Genomic DNA, 17,157 nt, shown 5'->3' on the forward strand with positions numbered 1-17,157 from the left:
ATTTTATACTTTGGCCTTTAAACTTTTAAAACTTATATTTTGGTCACTAACAACAATTTGGTGTATTACACCCTCTCTCCTTTGTGGCTGTCAAACGTCTATTGCACTGGGTTCATAGGAGCAGCCAAGTTTAACCTTTCTTTAAAAGAAATAGCTGCATGCATCGTGGGGTCTAGAGAAGTCCTTGTCGTTTGGACCTCAAGCCCGAGGGAATTGTCGAAGATAGGATTAGTGCTGGACATGAATTTGTCACCATTAAGATTGACCACCCAGCTGCTTGAGGATAATTGTTTTACATGGAAGAACAAGCTTGGTTGGTATTCTCCACGTGAACATCCTGCATGGTCAAAGTCCACTTACCTTGGACACGTTGTGATGGTCTGTGGGGCCCAGATCTTTGGAAGGGGCTGCCACCTGTCGTGCTTCAATTATTGTTTTTCCTCTTATTTTGGTTCCTTAGCCTTGGTTGCCAGTTTTATTAGTTTCACGTGCAATGTGCTCCACACTAGCCGTTGCAGGGATCTGCTTGGATTTGGTGACAGTAATATTCCCATTTTCCGCGTTAATTTGAGGCGCTCTAATTGTGGTAATTTGATTTGTTGCTTCTCTCTCTGATTTGGTTGTGAGATTTTCCCTGATTTTGATCATCCATAGATAAAGCAACAAATCGGGAGCCAGAATCCTTGCCAATTTTAGTTTGATTTGGTTTCTTCGCCGTTCAGATGGGTTATTTCTGCTGTCTTCGCTCAACCGTCATCCACGACCCATACATTGCAGAGTCGGCTGACGCGACATTGTCCGAGCTTTCACTTACCGATTTTTCAGCGACTGTATCCTGGTTGTCTGTTTGGGTGACGGATGTATTCGGACATGAATGTTTGGTTGTCCGAGCTGCTAGTTTTTGACATTGCAAGCTTCCTTCGTATGTCCGAATCTTCCACAGTTGAAACATATGAGAGGAAGGTTTTCGTACTCGACCGTTTGAATTTTATTTCCGACAACCACCTTAAAGATTAGTGGCCGCATAAGATCTATGCAAACAACCACTCTAGCAAAACGATGCCTGTTGTTAATTCATTGGTGGAAGTCTAGCTTAGCTACCTTCCCTATGAGACCTCCTGTACTAGTTAAGATCTTCTTGTTGTACAAGTATTCTAGAAGTCCCGAAAATCGTGTCCAGTCCACGACCGTTAAGTACTGACCATAGATAATCCATGGTCCTTCGACAAGCACTTTGGTATAGTCTTCGTTGTTTTCGAATCGAGCCAAAAAGTACCCATTCTCTATATCCATAAGAGTGAACGGTTGGGAGGGCTACCATAACGCATAGGCTCTGTTATTAAGAGCGTTGAGGCTGATATTCCTTCCCAGCAGCTTAAGAATAACCGTTCTAACCATGGTTGATTCCTTGAGCTTATACGCACGGTCTGAAAATTAGATGGCAGGCAGTCCGTAAAGAGTATCGGTGATAATATCGTCGAAGAAAATGTCAATTTCCTCCTCCATACCACCTTGTGTTCGGACTAATTTTGCTTCATCCTGGCCCTATCCAGACAATATCGCCACATAGGATGGCGTAGGGTGAGATTGCTCCATAGTTTCATCACTCTATCTTGCATAGGGGTGCTTTCCGGTTCTTTAAAGCGAACTTTCTTAGTAGCCTCTGAAGCCACCAAAGAGACGTTGGGGGTGGCCGAGGCGTCACTTGCTTCATTCGAAGATTCCAAGCAGTCCATCGAGAGAGGATAAAGTATTATATTCAATCAGATTTTTGTTCAGCAGTACTCCACGGGAGGAAGGTTATTGCAGATGAAGACAAAAGAGTATTTCATGCACAAAGTAACATAAAATTATTACGAGTTTAGTTATATATAGCAATGATTGTAATGGATGGGTTTTTTTTAATGACGTTATTCAACAAAATTATAAAATTCTCCAATCTTTTTTCTTCTTTTCATGATAGAATGTGCATGAAACATTACTATATCACAATCTTTTCCTTATTTACTGGTCAATCTTTTGAACATATTCTTCAAATAAATAAGAGTTTTTTAACAGAGTAATTTAAGCTTTTAAATTGATTTGCGTCAAGAATTCCCGATGTAGTTTAGGTGTAGAAAGAACATTATTGATACAATATATTGGTTGAGCACGCTTAAGGACATATAGTCTACTAAAATTGTTTTCCTTACCTCTTTAAATTGAAGAAAAGTTTTGAAGTTTCTGCTCCGGCCAGAAAAGCCTATCATATTTATATCTGGTTTGTTTTGAATTTTTTTTAAAGAAAATATAAATTTTATGAGAAGAGAGTTTATGTCTTATTGGAATTTTCCCTCAATTTTCAATTGAGAAATTAATTTATCGTCTCCTGATATGCTAAAGCGAGAAAGATTACAGTTGGGTCTATGAAATTATAGTTTAGGTGGACTGAAAAATGTTTAGAATATGTTTTCAAATTAACCCATTGGTGTTGGGCCATTCACAAAATTCAAAGATTGAATTGGGCTTGTTCCATTTTAATGTCCCATACAACCACTAGCAACTCTCAAGTCTCAAGCATAAACCCTCGAGTTATTATTGTTGCAATTGAAAAGCATAAACCCTAATCCCAGTACCCCCGATTAGCTGATTCTCTCGAGTTTCTATTAGGTTGATTTTGTAATTGAGATCTGAATTCAAGAAATTACCTTCCTAGGAATGGGAAAGAGAGGGAACAGCTCCAAGAAAGACAAGAGAAACCCTAAGAGAAGACTACGAGGCAACGACCCCGAGAACGTCGATGACGAAATTGATGTTTGTAAGTATATTTATTTTTATGCTCATTTTCTTCTCTAATATTTTGTTTTAATCGTTTATTTAATCTCCTTTTTGCAGTTCATAAGCAAAGGGATGTTGTTCCGTTGGATATGAATGGGGATATTGAAGATACAGATGAAGACGATGAACAGCCCATTTTTGATCTTCAGGTTCTTGTTTCTCCTTTTTTTTTCTTTTCATACTCAAACTTTGAGCGTTAAAACGTTTTATTTCAACTAAAAATATTGCTTTAGGTTTACCGTCTACGCTTTTAGTGTCTATTTAATAAATTGAAGCAGTATTTTAATAATTTTAATTTACTCGTATATTTGGAAGAAACCTTATGAATGACTTGGTGAAAAGTGGCAAACTTAATTGTATTACAGCTGCTATCGGCCATAGTATCAAGACTGCTGGTGGTACATCAATTTTGTATTACGTGTTTATCATTTTATTGGATCTTTGTCTCTCCACATCTAGGATATTGATGATGATAACGATGCGGGAGATGACGATGATGATGATCTCGATGACACCCAAGTTTCGAAGTTTGCAGCAAAAAGTAAGAGAGTTTAGAAGATGTTTCAGTTTGTTGCATTTCTTTAATGTATCATAGTGGCTGCTTGGAATAAAACTTCAATTACAAGAACGCAAAATGATATGTCTATTTTAGTTGAATTTGCTGATACGGTTTGGGTTTTATATAAATTAAGTTGTTAAGATAGTAGAATCTTTTCCTTTCCTTTGCACATGAACTATGAGATAATTTAATAAATTTGTTAATGTGTATATTAATATATTTGCTTGTTTTCTGTATTTTTTTTGGTTTAGATACTTCACTCTTGGTTTAAGATACTGGTGCCTAATGTTTCTGCAGTACTATTGACCTCTGTCTGTCTATCTCTTGCTTTCATTGTAGTTTACTTGCTATTGTTCCAAAACTTATTCTGCTTTGTGGAGAAACTGGCTTAGTTACAAACCCCCAACACAGGCACACATAAAAAACTCCTTTTTCTCTGTTCCATGTGGTTTTGAATGTAGATATGTCTACTTTATTTTGTGATGCATCCTTTGCAATGTTTTGTAGTTTGCGTTTACTTATTGTTACATTTCTATCAATTAATTACTGCTCGTGATTTGCAGTTGCTAGGCAACATAAACTGTTGAGAGCAAAGTTTGGAGGAGTTGACGAAGAAATGCACGATGAAGAAGATGAGGATGAGAAAGAAGAAGGGGCTCCATGGGGTGATATAAAGAGCAGATACTATGGTGGTGATAATCGTGATTTTGAGGTGAGAATTTGAACTGTTTCTGGTTTCTTCTATATTGTTGACTTGACTGCATTCTTATCCCCCACCGAGTAGCATTCATTTGAAGATGCTTTTATATATTCATTTGAAATAGATGAAATATTTTCATTTACTTTTTGATGTACTTTTGAAGTTGCACTCAAGTAATGATGAGGCTCCCAGGGAAGAGGAGGAAGAGGTGAAAGAAATACAAAAGGAAAGAGCAAAAAAATTATCAATTGAAGACTTTGGCCTTGACGATGCCAGCGAAGATGAAACTAATCGAGAGTTAACCTTAGAGGTGAGGCATGCTTGCTACCCTGTTAATTTGACATCGAAAACATTATTTGCTCGAGGAAGGGATATGGATTTTAAATAATTCATGTTTCCTGTACAGGAAATGTCATTGAAGGGAAAAGATGGAAAATTATCCATGGAACGTGAAGAAACTATGGATGACCTCACTACATTTGAGAATGTCAAGAAAGATTCGAGTGCTTTATCAAAGGAAGAGCAGATGGATGTGGTACACAGGTATGGTTTTCGTCTTCTGTTAGTTCCATTTTCTATCATTTCATTTAGCGTTGGTTTGGCTGTTATTGTTTTTATGTTTTATAACTTATATGTACACACTATCCTACATCAACATCTGGAAGCATTGTGTTTTTAAGCATAACTGATTTTCTATACTTATTTTTGTTATTGGATCCTTGTTCATATTTGGTGTTTATCAGTCTTCTGGCTGTGCAGTTCTTCACTTTATTAATGGTTCTTTATGAATGCATTGTCTCTTTGATAACATAATTGGTTAATGAAGGTCTCCGCCTCTTTCTGCCGCCACTTAATAATGAGTTTATAAGATAAATCATGTGCATTGTATTTGTATAGTTTGGATCTTGGACCTTTTTTTTTAAGTTTTAGTCTACTTTTGTCAAACTATATGTATTAATCATTTTTTTCTGTTTAGTGGAGTCCTTATCCAATATACTAACTAGAGAATTATTCCTGGTTATCGTACTACATGCATCAGATATTTACCGTTTTTTATTTTCTGATGGGTTCGAGTGCTGGTTGCCAAAATTTTCTTAGTCTTACTCTTACCCCATGGCTTACAAATTTATATTTTTCTCCTCAGTTCTGCACCTGAATTAATTGGCTTATTGTCAGAGCTGAATGCTTCACTTGAAGAGCTTGAAAGCAAAGTTAATCCACTTTTAAGGAAGGTGGTCTTCGCATTTGTTATTTTTATTTTTAAATTGAAGGGTAATAGTAATATTATACTTTATTTGCCAATTCTGATTTGGCTGTTTGATGTACGCCTGTTGGGTCTGTCTAGGTTCTCTGGTAAACTTCAATCACGTAGTTTGAGAGGATTACCTGGGTTTTTTATATTTTATTTTTTTGGTGGGTAATTTGGAAATAAAGTTTTTAAACTCCACAAAGGTTTGATGGTTTTGATATTTCCTCTTAATAACTTGTTAATTTATTACATTCCGTAAATTAACATTAATAGGTCTAATATGTTTGTGGAGTTGAAAAGCTCCATTACGGGGTGTCTAGGATAATTTTAGTTACTTCAAAATAGGGGTGAGAAAAACACGTCTCAAAAAAACTTAATTTTTTCGAATCGACTCGAGGAAACTCGACTACAATTAACTTTGATTTGTAACTTCATAAACTTGGCTCAAAAAAAGTTTTGGTTCAAATCAAGTTGGAAAATATTTCTCTAGTAACTCAAATAATTAGTGGATTGATTTTCAAGTTTGAGTAGAGTCCCTCAACTCTGTATGATATATGTGTATCACATATGAAAAAAATATGAAGAAAACATATGTATTGTATATGATTATAAAAAACATTTAAATTGACATAAAATAATATCATAATATTATAAATATTTACAATTAAATTTAAACAAAAACTCGAAAATTCGACTCGAAAAAATTTCAAGTCAACTTTGAGTTGTAAAATAGGATTCATCAACCCGAATAACTCGAAATTTTTTGACTCGACTTAACTCGATTGAACACTCACCCCTACTTCAAAAGTTGATTTCAGACATTGGATATAACATCAGGTTTCTCATATTTTCTGTGTTTTGATGACATGTTTAAGGATTTTATGTGTTTTGAAGGCTAAAGAAGGGGATATCCTTTTGGAAGGTGGGATGCGCTATTTGGAGGTGAAACAGATTCTTTTGCTGGCATATTGTCAGCAAATAACCTTTTATCTTCTTCTCAAGTCTGAAGGGCAGCCTGTTCGTGATCATCCTGTCTTAGGCTGTATTGTGGAGATCCAAGGCTTACTTGATAAGGTCATTATCCTTGAAATGGAATATTGGTTTTTAGATTTATGAATTTATTTCTATGCTTTACAGTTTACACAACAGATAACATGCATGATCTGCAGGGAAGGTGGTCAATAGTGGTTGGCTATACCTCATAGGCAGTTATGTGCACATTTCACTGTACTTAACCCATCATGCTTAACAATACAACCTTTGCGCTTTATTTTATTTTTTCTCTCTTTTATTCATAGAGAATTATAGACTGTTGATGTGAGAATAAGGCTGCTGCTTTGCTACTAGAGTTACTGTATTCTTCTTTCTGATGCTTGCTCCTTTTAACAGGTGAAACAACTTGATGGGAACCTTCCCTTTGAGTGGGAGGAGATTCTGAAGAATAAAGGGGCTGAAATGGGACAAAACTTGGTTAAAGAGAGTGCTGAACTGGTATCTGACTCTGGTGCAAAGGATAATGGTCCATCATCAGTAACGGATGTACAAATGCCCGAGGTAGTCAAAGTTAGCATTGATGCTCCTTTCAGTAAATTTCCATTTTGGTTCTTGATTTTTTTTCTTGTCATTTGATCTCTTATTTCATGCATCAGATTGCAAGTAACCCTGATAATAAGGTGATGAAACTTAATCGTGAGGTGAGATGTGCCTGCTACTGCTGCTAAATTTTCACTCCCTTTTTATGCCTTACGCATATCACCCTTCTTTTGAGAAGGCTTCATATGTCCTTCTGTTTCTTTGTCTCTGTTGTGTAACCGGTAGCAAACTATCTTACTCAAGATTCTTCAAATTAAACGCAGAACAACCAAGTTGGATTACAAAGCAGGGAAATGCTAAAAGTAAGAGCAGCTCTGGAGGAAAAATTGAAACAGAAGGGAATCCTTGGTTCCAACACCCGAAAGCCTGATAAAACCAAGAAGCATAGGAAACCAGTGAATGGGTATTGCTGCTTTTCCTCTTGTTTTGTAAATTTAGTTACCCTTCTCATTGCACTGAGTACTAATTCATTCAAGTTGGACTTGACAGACAGCTTGAATCATATGAAGATTTTGCTGATGATGCTGTGGATGTTGAAGGAAGTGCCATGGATTAAGTAACAGGCATGCAAGCTCAAAGCATTCTAATATTTCCAAGCTTATTACGGCTAAACAGATCAAATCGAAGGTATAAATCTCAACGAGATTTCCTGCTTTTATACCTCCAGTAAAACATTAAGATTTAGTAGGAATCTGTCTATGACGAGCTTTCTCAATGTACTTGGAAATTGCAAGTGCATTGAACGAGCATTGCTGACCTCAATATGAGACAAAGTTAAAAACTTTTAGTGCTAGTTTGCTACCTACTGAAAACAAATTAGCTTATCCTTATTCCCATATGTAATGGGGTAAGGGGAGGTAGGATAGTAGGCTGCCCCTAACGCCAGATTGAGAGCAGCTTCCGTACGAGACCTCCGAATTATGAAATGCCCTCCGTGGGACTCGATCCCATGACCTCAAGGATAACAGCCTTGTGCTCTACCAACTGAGATGGATGGTCATTTCTACCTACTGAAAACAATATGTTACAATTAGTGCCAGCCTTTCGAGTTGAGAGTGTATCTGTTAGTGGTAGCAATTCGGCAGGTCAATTCACCTTTCATGTAATTTGTTAGTTTGATTCAATTTGACCTGGATCGGGTTTTGAACTTAGATTCTGGCTATCCAGTTAATCTGCTTCATCTTTTGCTTTCTCAAGTCAGTACCAATTTCAAAGACCTTCATAGTTTCTCTTATGAAGAAGCTGAAAGTTTTACAGTTTTAGGCTTCCTTCCTGTACCAGCGGCATTCTTCATCTTGTTAGATCATATGAGTATGCCATTTCCCTTTCTGTTTTCTTTCGCTAAACAGCACAAAATTTTCTCTCTATGTTTATCTGCTTTTCTTGTCCTGATTTTGGGCAACACTTGCTAGACCAACCAATGAAATGCAAAGGAATTGATGAATGATGATGGAAATTCAAACGCGTAACCTAGCTCTATTTATGCACCTTAGTTAAAAGGGAAGTAAAAATAACAGGATTGTGCAGTTCAGACTTTTATGACCTTTTCCTTTTAGTTTTTCCGTTACAACTTGGTTTTAGAATCCAAATGTGGTAACTTTGTTATTTGCGTGTTAAACTTTGCATCATGATTCATGTGTACTCTGGTTTGTAGAATTTTTTCTTGACTCCTCTTTTACCGTGTTGACAAGGTTATATCCGGGGATGATGATTTACCAAAGAGAGATGATATTGGAGAAAGGCGGAGGAAGCACGAGCTCAGAGTATTGGCAGGAGCAACAGTTAAATCTGAGGATGACCATGGAGGTGAATATGACATGTTGGAACTTGATGGAGGTAATGAAGCTATATCTGAGGAGGAGAATGGTGATACGGGACACTCGGAGGATTCAGAAGACGAATTTTACAAACAAGTGAAGCAACAAAGGGCAGCAAAACTTGCTGCAAAGGCCGAGATATATACAAAGTATGTTTATGCACTGCATTTAATTATTACCTACTGTAAGATAGGAGTCTGCAAAAAGATCCGAAAATTTGGATATCCGATCTGTTTTTGATTTTCGTGGAATTCATATCGAATATCTGAAAAAAATTGGATAATCGGATCGGATATGGATCAGAAAATATAAAATTTTAAAATTAATTTGTCAAATTAAATTTTATATTTGGATCCTAATATCTGGATATCCGATCCCAGATATCCGGTTCGAAAATTTTGATATCCAAAAATTTGGATATTTTTTTTCGGATCATATACATATCACTATTTTAGGTATCCGAAATTTCGGATATCCAAATTTTGGGATCGGATCCGATATCCCTATTTTAGGTACCTAAAATTTTGGATATCCAAATTTTGTTATCGGATCCGATATCCGAATTTGCACACCCTATTGGGGATGCAGGTAAGTGATTTCTAACATTCAATAGTATTGTTAAGCACCATTCCATTGATATGGTCATGCTTGTCTATAATTTCTGATTTATCAACCAAAATGAAATCTTTTAGCTGTCTTAGTTGGATAAAATTTGGATTTAAAATGATTTCGAAGTGTGTTTCTTTTGCAGGACCTCAGCACCGCCCTCGTTGCCTGAAATTGTTGATGGAAAACGACAGATTACTCATCAGGTTCTTGCCATATTCTCTTCTACGGCTCAATTATTGCGTTTCACTGCTTCCTATTCCTAACCAAAAAAAAAAAATCTGTCGAATGACAACAGATAGAGAAGAATAGAGGTTTGACTCGACAACGGAATAAGAACACCAAAAACCCAAGGAAGAAGTACAGGGTATGTGTTCGGGTTGAAAATTATGTTTCCTTTGGATAATACATAAGTTGTGGATTGATTTATTTGTTTGTTGGTTTTACAGTTGCAAAGCAAGAAACGGGAGAAACAAAGGAAAGGGCAGGTGCGGGATATTAGAAAACCGGCCGGTCAGTACGGCGGAGAAACCTCCGGAATCAATGTTGGAATCAGTAGGAGCATTAGATTTGAGGGCTGAATTCAAGACTAAACACCAGAGAGAATGGTTCCAATTTTGTTTCTGCTATTTTGTTTTGCATTAGTTATTTACCATCAAAACATTTTGTTGTTTATATAACCGGATATGATGTTACTCCGTTTTAAAATATTGGATTTTGGGTTAAATATTTCTGTTGTTTGGTTAATAGAAGTGTTTTAAAATAGGCATGATGTTAAGATTAGTCCCCAATATTTATTAAATTGGTCATTCTAACCTTTTTTTTTAAGCATTTTGATAGAATTTTATTTTAGGACAAAGAAGTCTAACGTTTGATTGAAATAGTAAATTTGACCGTATTTTTTTTTAATATTTGACCTTTAACGTTTTATTTTAGAGATTGATATTTTAGAGTGTTAATCGTTTGTTAATTAACAGTTTATATTTATAAAGAGAATTTTGGATGTTTTAGAAAAATAATTAAGGGCCAAAATGTGGGTTAATTTTGATATTATATCCTTAAAATAATACATGAAGTATTTTAATTGTATAATTATTTGGTTAGATCACTCCGTTGGTCACCTAATTATATATATATCTATATATATATATATATATATATATCTATTTTATATATATATATATATATAATCATTTGGGTATTCATTATTATTATTTTTATTAATGGGTATTCATTCAAAACTTGCAAAATGGACACGTTACATTCCATTTTTCTTTCCGTTAGCAACACGTGTCATATATTTTTATCATAGACACGTTACATTCCATTTTTCTTTCCGTTAGCAACACGTGTCATATATTTTTATCATATTATAGATTCAAATCCATGTCCTTCAGTGCTAAGTTAAACTTTAAGATTCTTATACAACAGATGATTATTTTTTGAATAAAAATCTAAGTTTTAAATTGACAAGGTAATTTTATAAAATATTTTATTGATATCTTGATTTAAATATTCATAGTTTTAATAACAATCAGTTGATTTAGTGAGATGTGACACTAGATTTTATAAGCAAGACCAAGGATTCAAAAATCTTAGAGTTTACGAATGGAGTAAACTGGGTTGGGAGGGTCACCCTCGCCTCTGCAATACCCGATCCAGATTAGTCGATTAATATATTGGATACCGATAGTTATACAAAAAAAATCGATACCTTTGAAAGCAAACATATTTGGTTGGGTGATCAAATCTTTGTTTTCTCATATTCTCTTAGGTTTTGGGGTTCTAGATTGACCAGAGCACCTTCCTTCCTTCTCATAGAGTCTTCTTTTTCCTCTCCTTCGGATAGGATTAGATTTATAATCTATCAAAAAATATATATATTAATATTTTATTTGGTGCAAGTACTGTTTTAAGTTTCAGTGTTTTGAAAATTGAATAAAAATTCAAATGTATTGATCCCTAAGCTATCGATACCTTTATTTGTATCAATATCTTTTTGAGGTTTGGTATTTGATTTTTTTGAAGGAATTTATTCGAGTACTTATACTAGTTTAAATGTATTAATAACTATATAAAAATATTGATACCTTTTTTTAAAGTTAGGATGAGTCTGTCATGCTTAACGAGCACCGTTGAGCACCACTAACGACAAGAATCGTTAAGCACCGTTAGTTTAATTTATAAAAATTTAAAATTTTAAAGGACTAAAGTATAATTATAAATTAGCTAAAAATTTAAAAATTAAATCATTTAAAATAAAATATTAATTACATATAAGAACGAACTTAGCATAAGAAACCACCACAGTGACTATACACGATTTATGTAATTAGGTTATCCCTTCGAACCTAGATCTTGGAATCTCTAGTTAACAAGGTAGGGTTTTCCCTCACATAAAACCTTTAAACTTCATGGGCTTTAGTCTCATTCCTTTAGATGTTTTCTCAACTTGATCTCGATTTAACTATATAGTTAGCGGATCCTGAATGTTATCATTTGATCTTACAAAATCAATAGAGATAACTTCATTTGAGATAAATTGTTTAATGGTATTGTGTCAGCGATACAACCGTCTCGATTTACCATTACACATGAAATTCTGTGCTCTAGCAATTGTTGGTTGGCTGTCACAGTATATACATATTGTGGGCACAAGTTTTGGCCATTCTAGAATATCCTCAAGAAAGTTCCAAAGTCATTATGCTTTTCTCCAGATTTATCTAGAGCTACAAACTTAGATTCCATTTTCGATCTAGTTATACGTTTATCTTGAGGATTTCCAAGACACAACTCCTCCTCCTAAAGTGAATACATATCCATTTTCGATATCTTGAATATTTGATATCCAACTAGTAACAAAGTATCTTATATAACAAGATCTCTGGAATAATGCAAACGATAATCCTGAGTATATCTAAGATATCTTAGTATCCTTGTTATTGCATTTCAATGTTTTTCACTTGGATTGCTCATGAATCTACTTGAATTGCTCATGGTAAAAGTGATGTCTGGTCTCGTACAACTCATGAGATACATTAGGCTGCTTATGACCCTTGCATATTCCACTTGGTGAACAATTTCACATTGTTTTTTAGATAAATGTGAACAAGAGTCTATTGGAGTTATGACTATATAGAATCATCCTTATTAAATTTATCAAGAATCTTGTTCACATAGTGTGACCGAGTTAGTATTAGGCCTTTAGATGACCTTTTAATTTGGATGCCAAAAATCGTATCAGCCAATCCCATGTCTTTCATGTCAAATCTTGAATTTAACATGTCTTTGGTACACTTTACCATTTCATTGTTACTTCTAACAATGAGTATGTCATTAATATACAAGCATACAATAACATATCCAATGTTTGTAGTTTTGATATATACACACTTGTCACACTCATTCATCTTGAAGCCATTTGTCATTATGACACTATCAAACTTTTCATGCCATTGTTTTGGTTCTTGTTTAAGTCTATACAAAAACTTCGTCAACCTACAGATTTTCCTTTCTTGACCTAAAACTACATGACCCTCAGGTTGCTCCATGTATATTTCTTCGTTAAGGTCCCCTTTAGGAAAGCTATTTTAATATCCATTTGATGTACTTCTACGTTTTGCAAAGCGACAATTGCAAGTATTATTCTTATGGATGTTATTCTTGATGTACGAGAGTATGTATCAAAGTATTCTAGGCATTCATTTTCTCGATATCCTTTTATTAACAACCTAGCCTTGTACTTATCAATTGTTCCATTTGTTTTCATTTTCTGTTTAAAAATCGATATATAATTTAGTGGGTTAATCCTCGGAGGAGATCCACTAATTTCCACGTATAGTTCTACATGATGGAATCTATTTTGCTCTTAACCTTTCTTCCATAACTTGCCTTAAGAGGATCGTATAACATCACTATACGTTTGAGGTTCAACCTCCAACATAAATATTAGGAAGTCTGGTCCAAAGGATTTTCCACCATTGCTTGTTTACTCCTTGGCTCTATTTCAGTTTCAGCCTCTTGTTGATAATCTAGACTATCTTCATTGTTAGTCTCTATAGTTCGTTTTATTAAACTTTGATCAACCTCCTTAGATTTATAAGGGAAAATATTTTCAAAGAATGATGCATTCTTTGATTACATTATTGTGTTCCTGTGAATTTTAGGATTTTTTTTATTCATACACAATAAACCGATACACATTGCTATGTTTTGCATAGCTAATGAAAATGCAATCCACAGTTTTAGGACCAACTTTCATTTACTTTGGTAATGGAGCCATTATAATGGCAGGACACATCCACATTTTCAAATGTTCATAGGAAGGTTTCCAAGCTTCCTATAATTTTCGTATGGTGTTCTATCATTTTCCTTCCAGGGTACCTTATTTAAAAGGAAATTAGCTAAAAGGACATCTTCCCCCACATGTTCTGTGATAACCTAGAACTACCTAACAAGATATTCATCATTTCTTTTATATCTCTATTTTTTCACTTGGTTACTCCATATGATTAAGGTGAATATGGTGGTGTTACTTCACGAATAATACCATATTGTGAACAAGCTTCACCAAATGGTTTGGCATATTCAAAACCACGATTCAACATCACTTCTTACCAACTTAATCTTTATTAAGTTGGTTTTCAACTTCTTGTTTATAGAAAACAAATTTCTCTATAACTTCACTTTTGTTCTTTTAACAAATACACATAACAATACTTTTGTTATCATCACTAAAGGTAATAAAATACTTATTTCCTCTCGTCTATGCCATTATTATGACTTTGATAATTAGGTCACTACCTTAGTGCTAGTATCTTCCGTTTCATATTTATAGTTCAATATCATTCATAATTCTTTAGCAATTTTAAACACTATACACTTCATAACTTGCATCAGATAAGGCTTTGAGAATGTGATTACAACTTAGAAAACCATAGGTTTTTCAAGTTTTGATTTGAGACTTCCAAATAATAAATTTCAACGATTTATTTCTTTTTTATAAGAAAGAATCATACTTGATTCTCAAGAAATAAATTCAAAGATTTAATTTCTTTTACAAAATAGATTCATACTAGATTCTATGAAAATAAATTTAAGAATTTATTTCCTTCCACAAAGTGGAATCGTTCTAGATTTCCAAGAAAATAATTTGATGTTTTATTTACTTTTACAAATTGTAATCATATAAGATTCATATAAAAATAAATTCAACAATTTATTTCCTTTTCAAAGTTAGAATCAACGCAAGATTCAACAATTTATTTCCCTTTTTCCAGTGTTATTTATTCTGTTAAATGATGGAATTAGTAGCACTAAAACCCTAAATATATATATATCAAGGCAAATCGATTATGCTTAACAAACATAAATAAAAGGAACTAATCCTTTAATTTTGATAACTCAATATTCAAGAGCCTTTGATTAAACTCTAAATCTGTTAGTATCTAAAATATTTCTCAAAATAAATCAGTAGTAGGAGAATGTAATTCACAATATTTTAAACACAAGCCATAATTATTATAAAATTTATAATATTTGTAAATATCAAAAGATATTCTTTATTCATGTCATGTTTGATATTCTTTATTAAAATCCAATGATTAATGCTTACATGCATTTTTAATCTGGTAACAATGTTTAACAATGGGAGAATCATTCTATATTTAACTAGATTGAACATGGTCAAGTAGAACAACATATTATGTTGTCAAATCTTGAAATTCTATCCATAGAGTTTTACAAGTTTCTCATTGTTGCTCATGACCACCAACAATCATGATTTCTTTTAACACACGAAATTAGAAATAATAATTCTAACAATAAACTGAAAACAAGTTCTGGTTTAATCTTCCAACAAAATTTAGTTATAAACTAAAATTTTAAAGCAAATCAGTAACAAAGTTGTTACTTTCAATCAATGATAGAGATGCAGCAATGGATAGATAGAAATAGAAGATAATTGTCCTATCTAACCCTTCTAGTCATAATGAAAAAATAAAATCAATAAATTGCTCTAACCAACCCTCCTAATCGCAACAAAGAGACAAACCAGAGTGTGAAGATCTCTCTCACGCAGAACTTGAAAAGGAACTTAATGAAAAGAAGCTTCGAAGGCACAGGACAATCGACACTTGGAAAATAAGCTCTCGTTGTATTATTAATCAAAGAAATTTGATTTACGATGGTGAATGAAGCCTTTTTTTTATTGGAGAGGATTTCTAAAGTCCTAATCAACTAACAAATAAAAGAGTACTAAACTAAACATGTTTTAATTCTAATTCCTAATAATAATAAACTATGAATAATGTTTTAACTCGACCTCAATTCCTAATAAAATAATAAATATAATCTTAAAGGATAAGACTCCTGTATTAAATTATATTAAAAATAATCAATAAATTATTGAAAATTCATAATATTTACAAAATCCTGTGTTAATCTCGTATAAGAATTTCTCTATGGATTGTCTTCACTAAAATGAGGGTATCTTGAGTTTACGATATCGAATTGATGCGATTCAAAAACCGTTGGAAAGATAAGAGACAATCAAGACTAACTCCAGATGACATGTTGACCAAATAACACCTAGATCTCACTTAATCAAGTGGCTGTGATATATTTCCTATTATGTAGGAAGGACAAATCCTATTTTAACCATAGACACTCCACTACATATATCGAGATATATTCAATAACAGTCTTTATAGTGCAACCAGTTACATAGCATGTATAATTGTATCAAGACATACAACAATATATGTTGGGGGCGGAATTGATATCAAGTCTGAGGATCATACATATAGTCATAGTCATGAACAACATTATGCCGTTACATAATAATCCAATACATATGCTCATGATGGGTCAATAAAATATATTGTTCTCCAACAATATAATCATGTATCAATTCTGACATCTCTATGTCAATGACAACTCCTTGTCATCAATCAATAACATGTTAGTCTTAAGCATATTATTATTGTCCATGGCTATAATAATACTTGACTATGGATCTTCTAATAATGTTATTATATGGACTTTATTATCTTTCAGTTTATGTTAAACACATACATATAACTAAAAATAATATTGGCAATGCCTTTATTCAATAAAATTGGTAAATAAATGTATTATTATAATCATCATATGATTGGTCTTTGGGCATACTCTAACAATCTCCCACTAGCACTAAGATTAATCACTCACATATCTAATACTGAGTGACTCATGTGACGATTATGCCTCTGTTGTGTAAGAGGCTTTGTCAAGGGATCAACAATGTTGTCATCCGTGTGTACTTTGTATATTTCCACATCTCCTCGATATGTGATCTCTAGAATGAGATGAAAGCACCTAATAATATGTTTGGATCATTAATGAGATATGGGTTGCTTTGCTTTTGCAATGGCTCCATTATTGTCACAAAGGAGTTCTACATCATCTGATATGCTAGGAACAACCCCTAATTCCAATATGAACTTCTTGATCCAAACGACCACTTCTATTGCTTTACTGGTTGCAATGTATTCATCCTCTGTTGTAGAATCAACTATTGTGTCTTGCTTCGAACCTTTCCAGCTCACATCACTTCCATTAAGAAAAAACACAATACCTGATTGCGGTCCTGAGCCATCATTGTTAGTTTGGAAGCTGGCATCAGTATAACCTTTTACACTAAGCTCTTCCTCCCCTCCATAGAAAGAAATTTATCCTTAGTTCTTCTTAAGTACTTAAGGATATTTTTAACCACAACCCAGTGATTTTCACTAGGGTTTGCTTAATACAGACTCATCATGCTTAAAGAATACAATAC

At 33.7% G+C, this 17,157-nt stretch overlaps 1 protein-coding gene across 1 annotated transcript; it reads left to right on the forward strand.

The window, feature by feature from the left end:
- The first annotated feature begins 2,571 nt into the window (after nt 1–2,571).
- Nucleotides 2,572–10,074, forward strand: LOC120207548 (something about silencing protein 10-like). The gene is given in 17 exon segments (XM_039206992.1): nt 2,572–2,797; nt 2,875–2,966; nt 3,277–3,358; nt 3,940–4,088; nt 4,240–4,386; nt 4,483–4,619; nt 5,221–5,308; nt 6,220–6,399; nt 6,715–6,879; nt 6,975–7,019; nt 7,182–7,321; nt 7,408–7,463; nt 7,466–7,545; nt 8,610–8,884; nt 9,487–9,547; nt 9,640–9,708; nt 9,791–10,074. Coding segments are annotated over 17 exon segments (1,998 nt in total). The 5' UTR covers nt 2,572–2,697; the 3' UTR covers nt 9,923–10,074.
- The last annotated feature ends 7,083 nt before the right edge of the window (nt 10,075–17,157 follow it).

The sequence above is a fragment of the Hibiscus syriacus genome, unplaced genomic scaffold, assembly GCF_006381635.1.
Source record: "Hibiscus syriacus cultivar Baekdansim isolate YM2019G1 unplaced genomic scaffold, ASM638163v2 tig00014949_pilon, whole genome shotgun sequence".
In the NCBI taxonomy this organism is placed as follows: Eukaryota; Viridiplantae; Streptophyta; class Magnoliopsida; order Malvales; family Malvaceae; genus Hibiscus; species Hibiscus syriacus.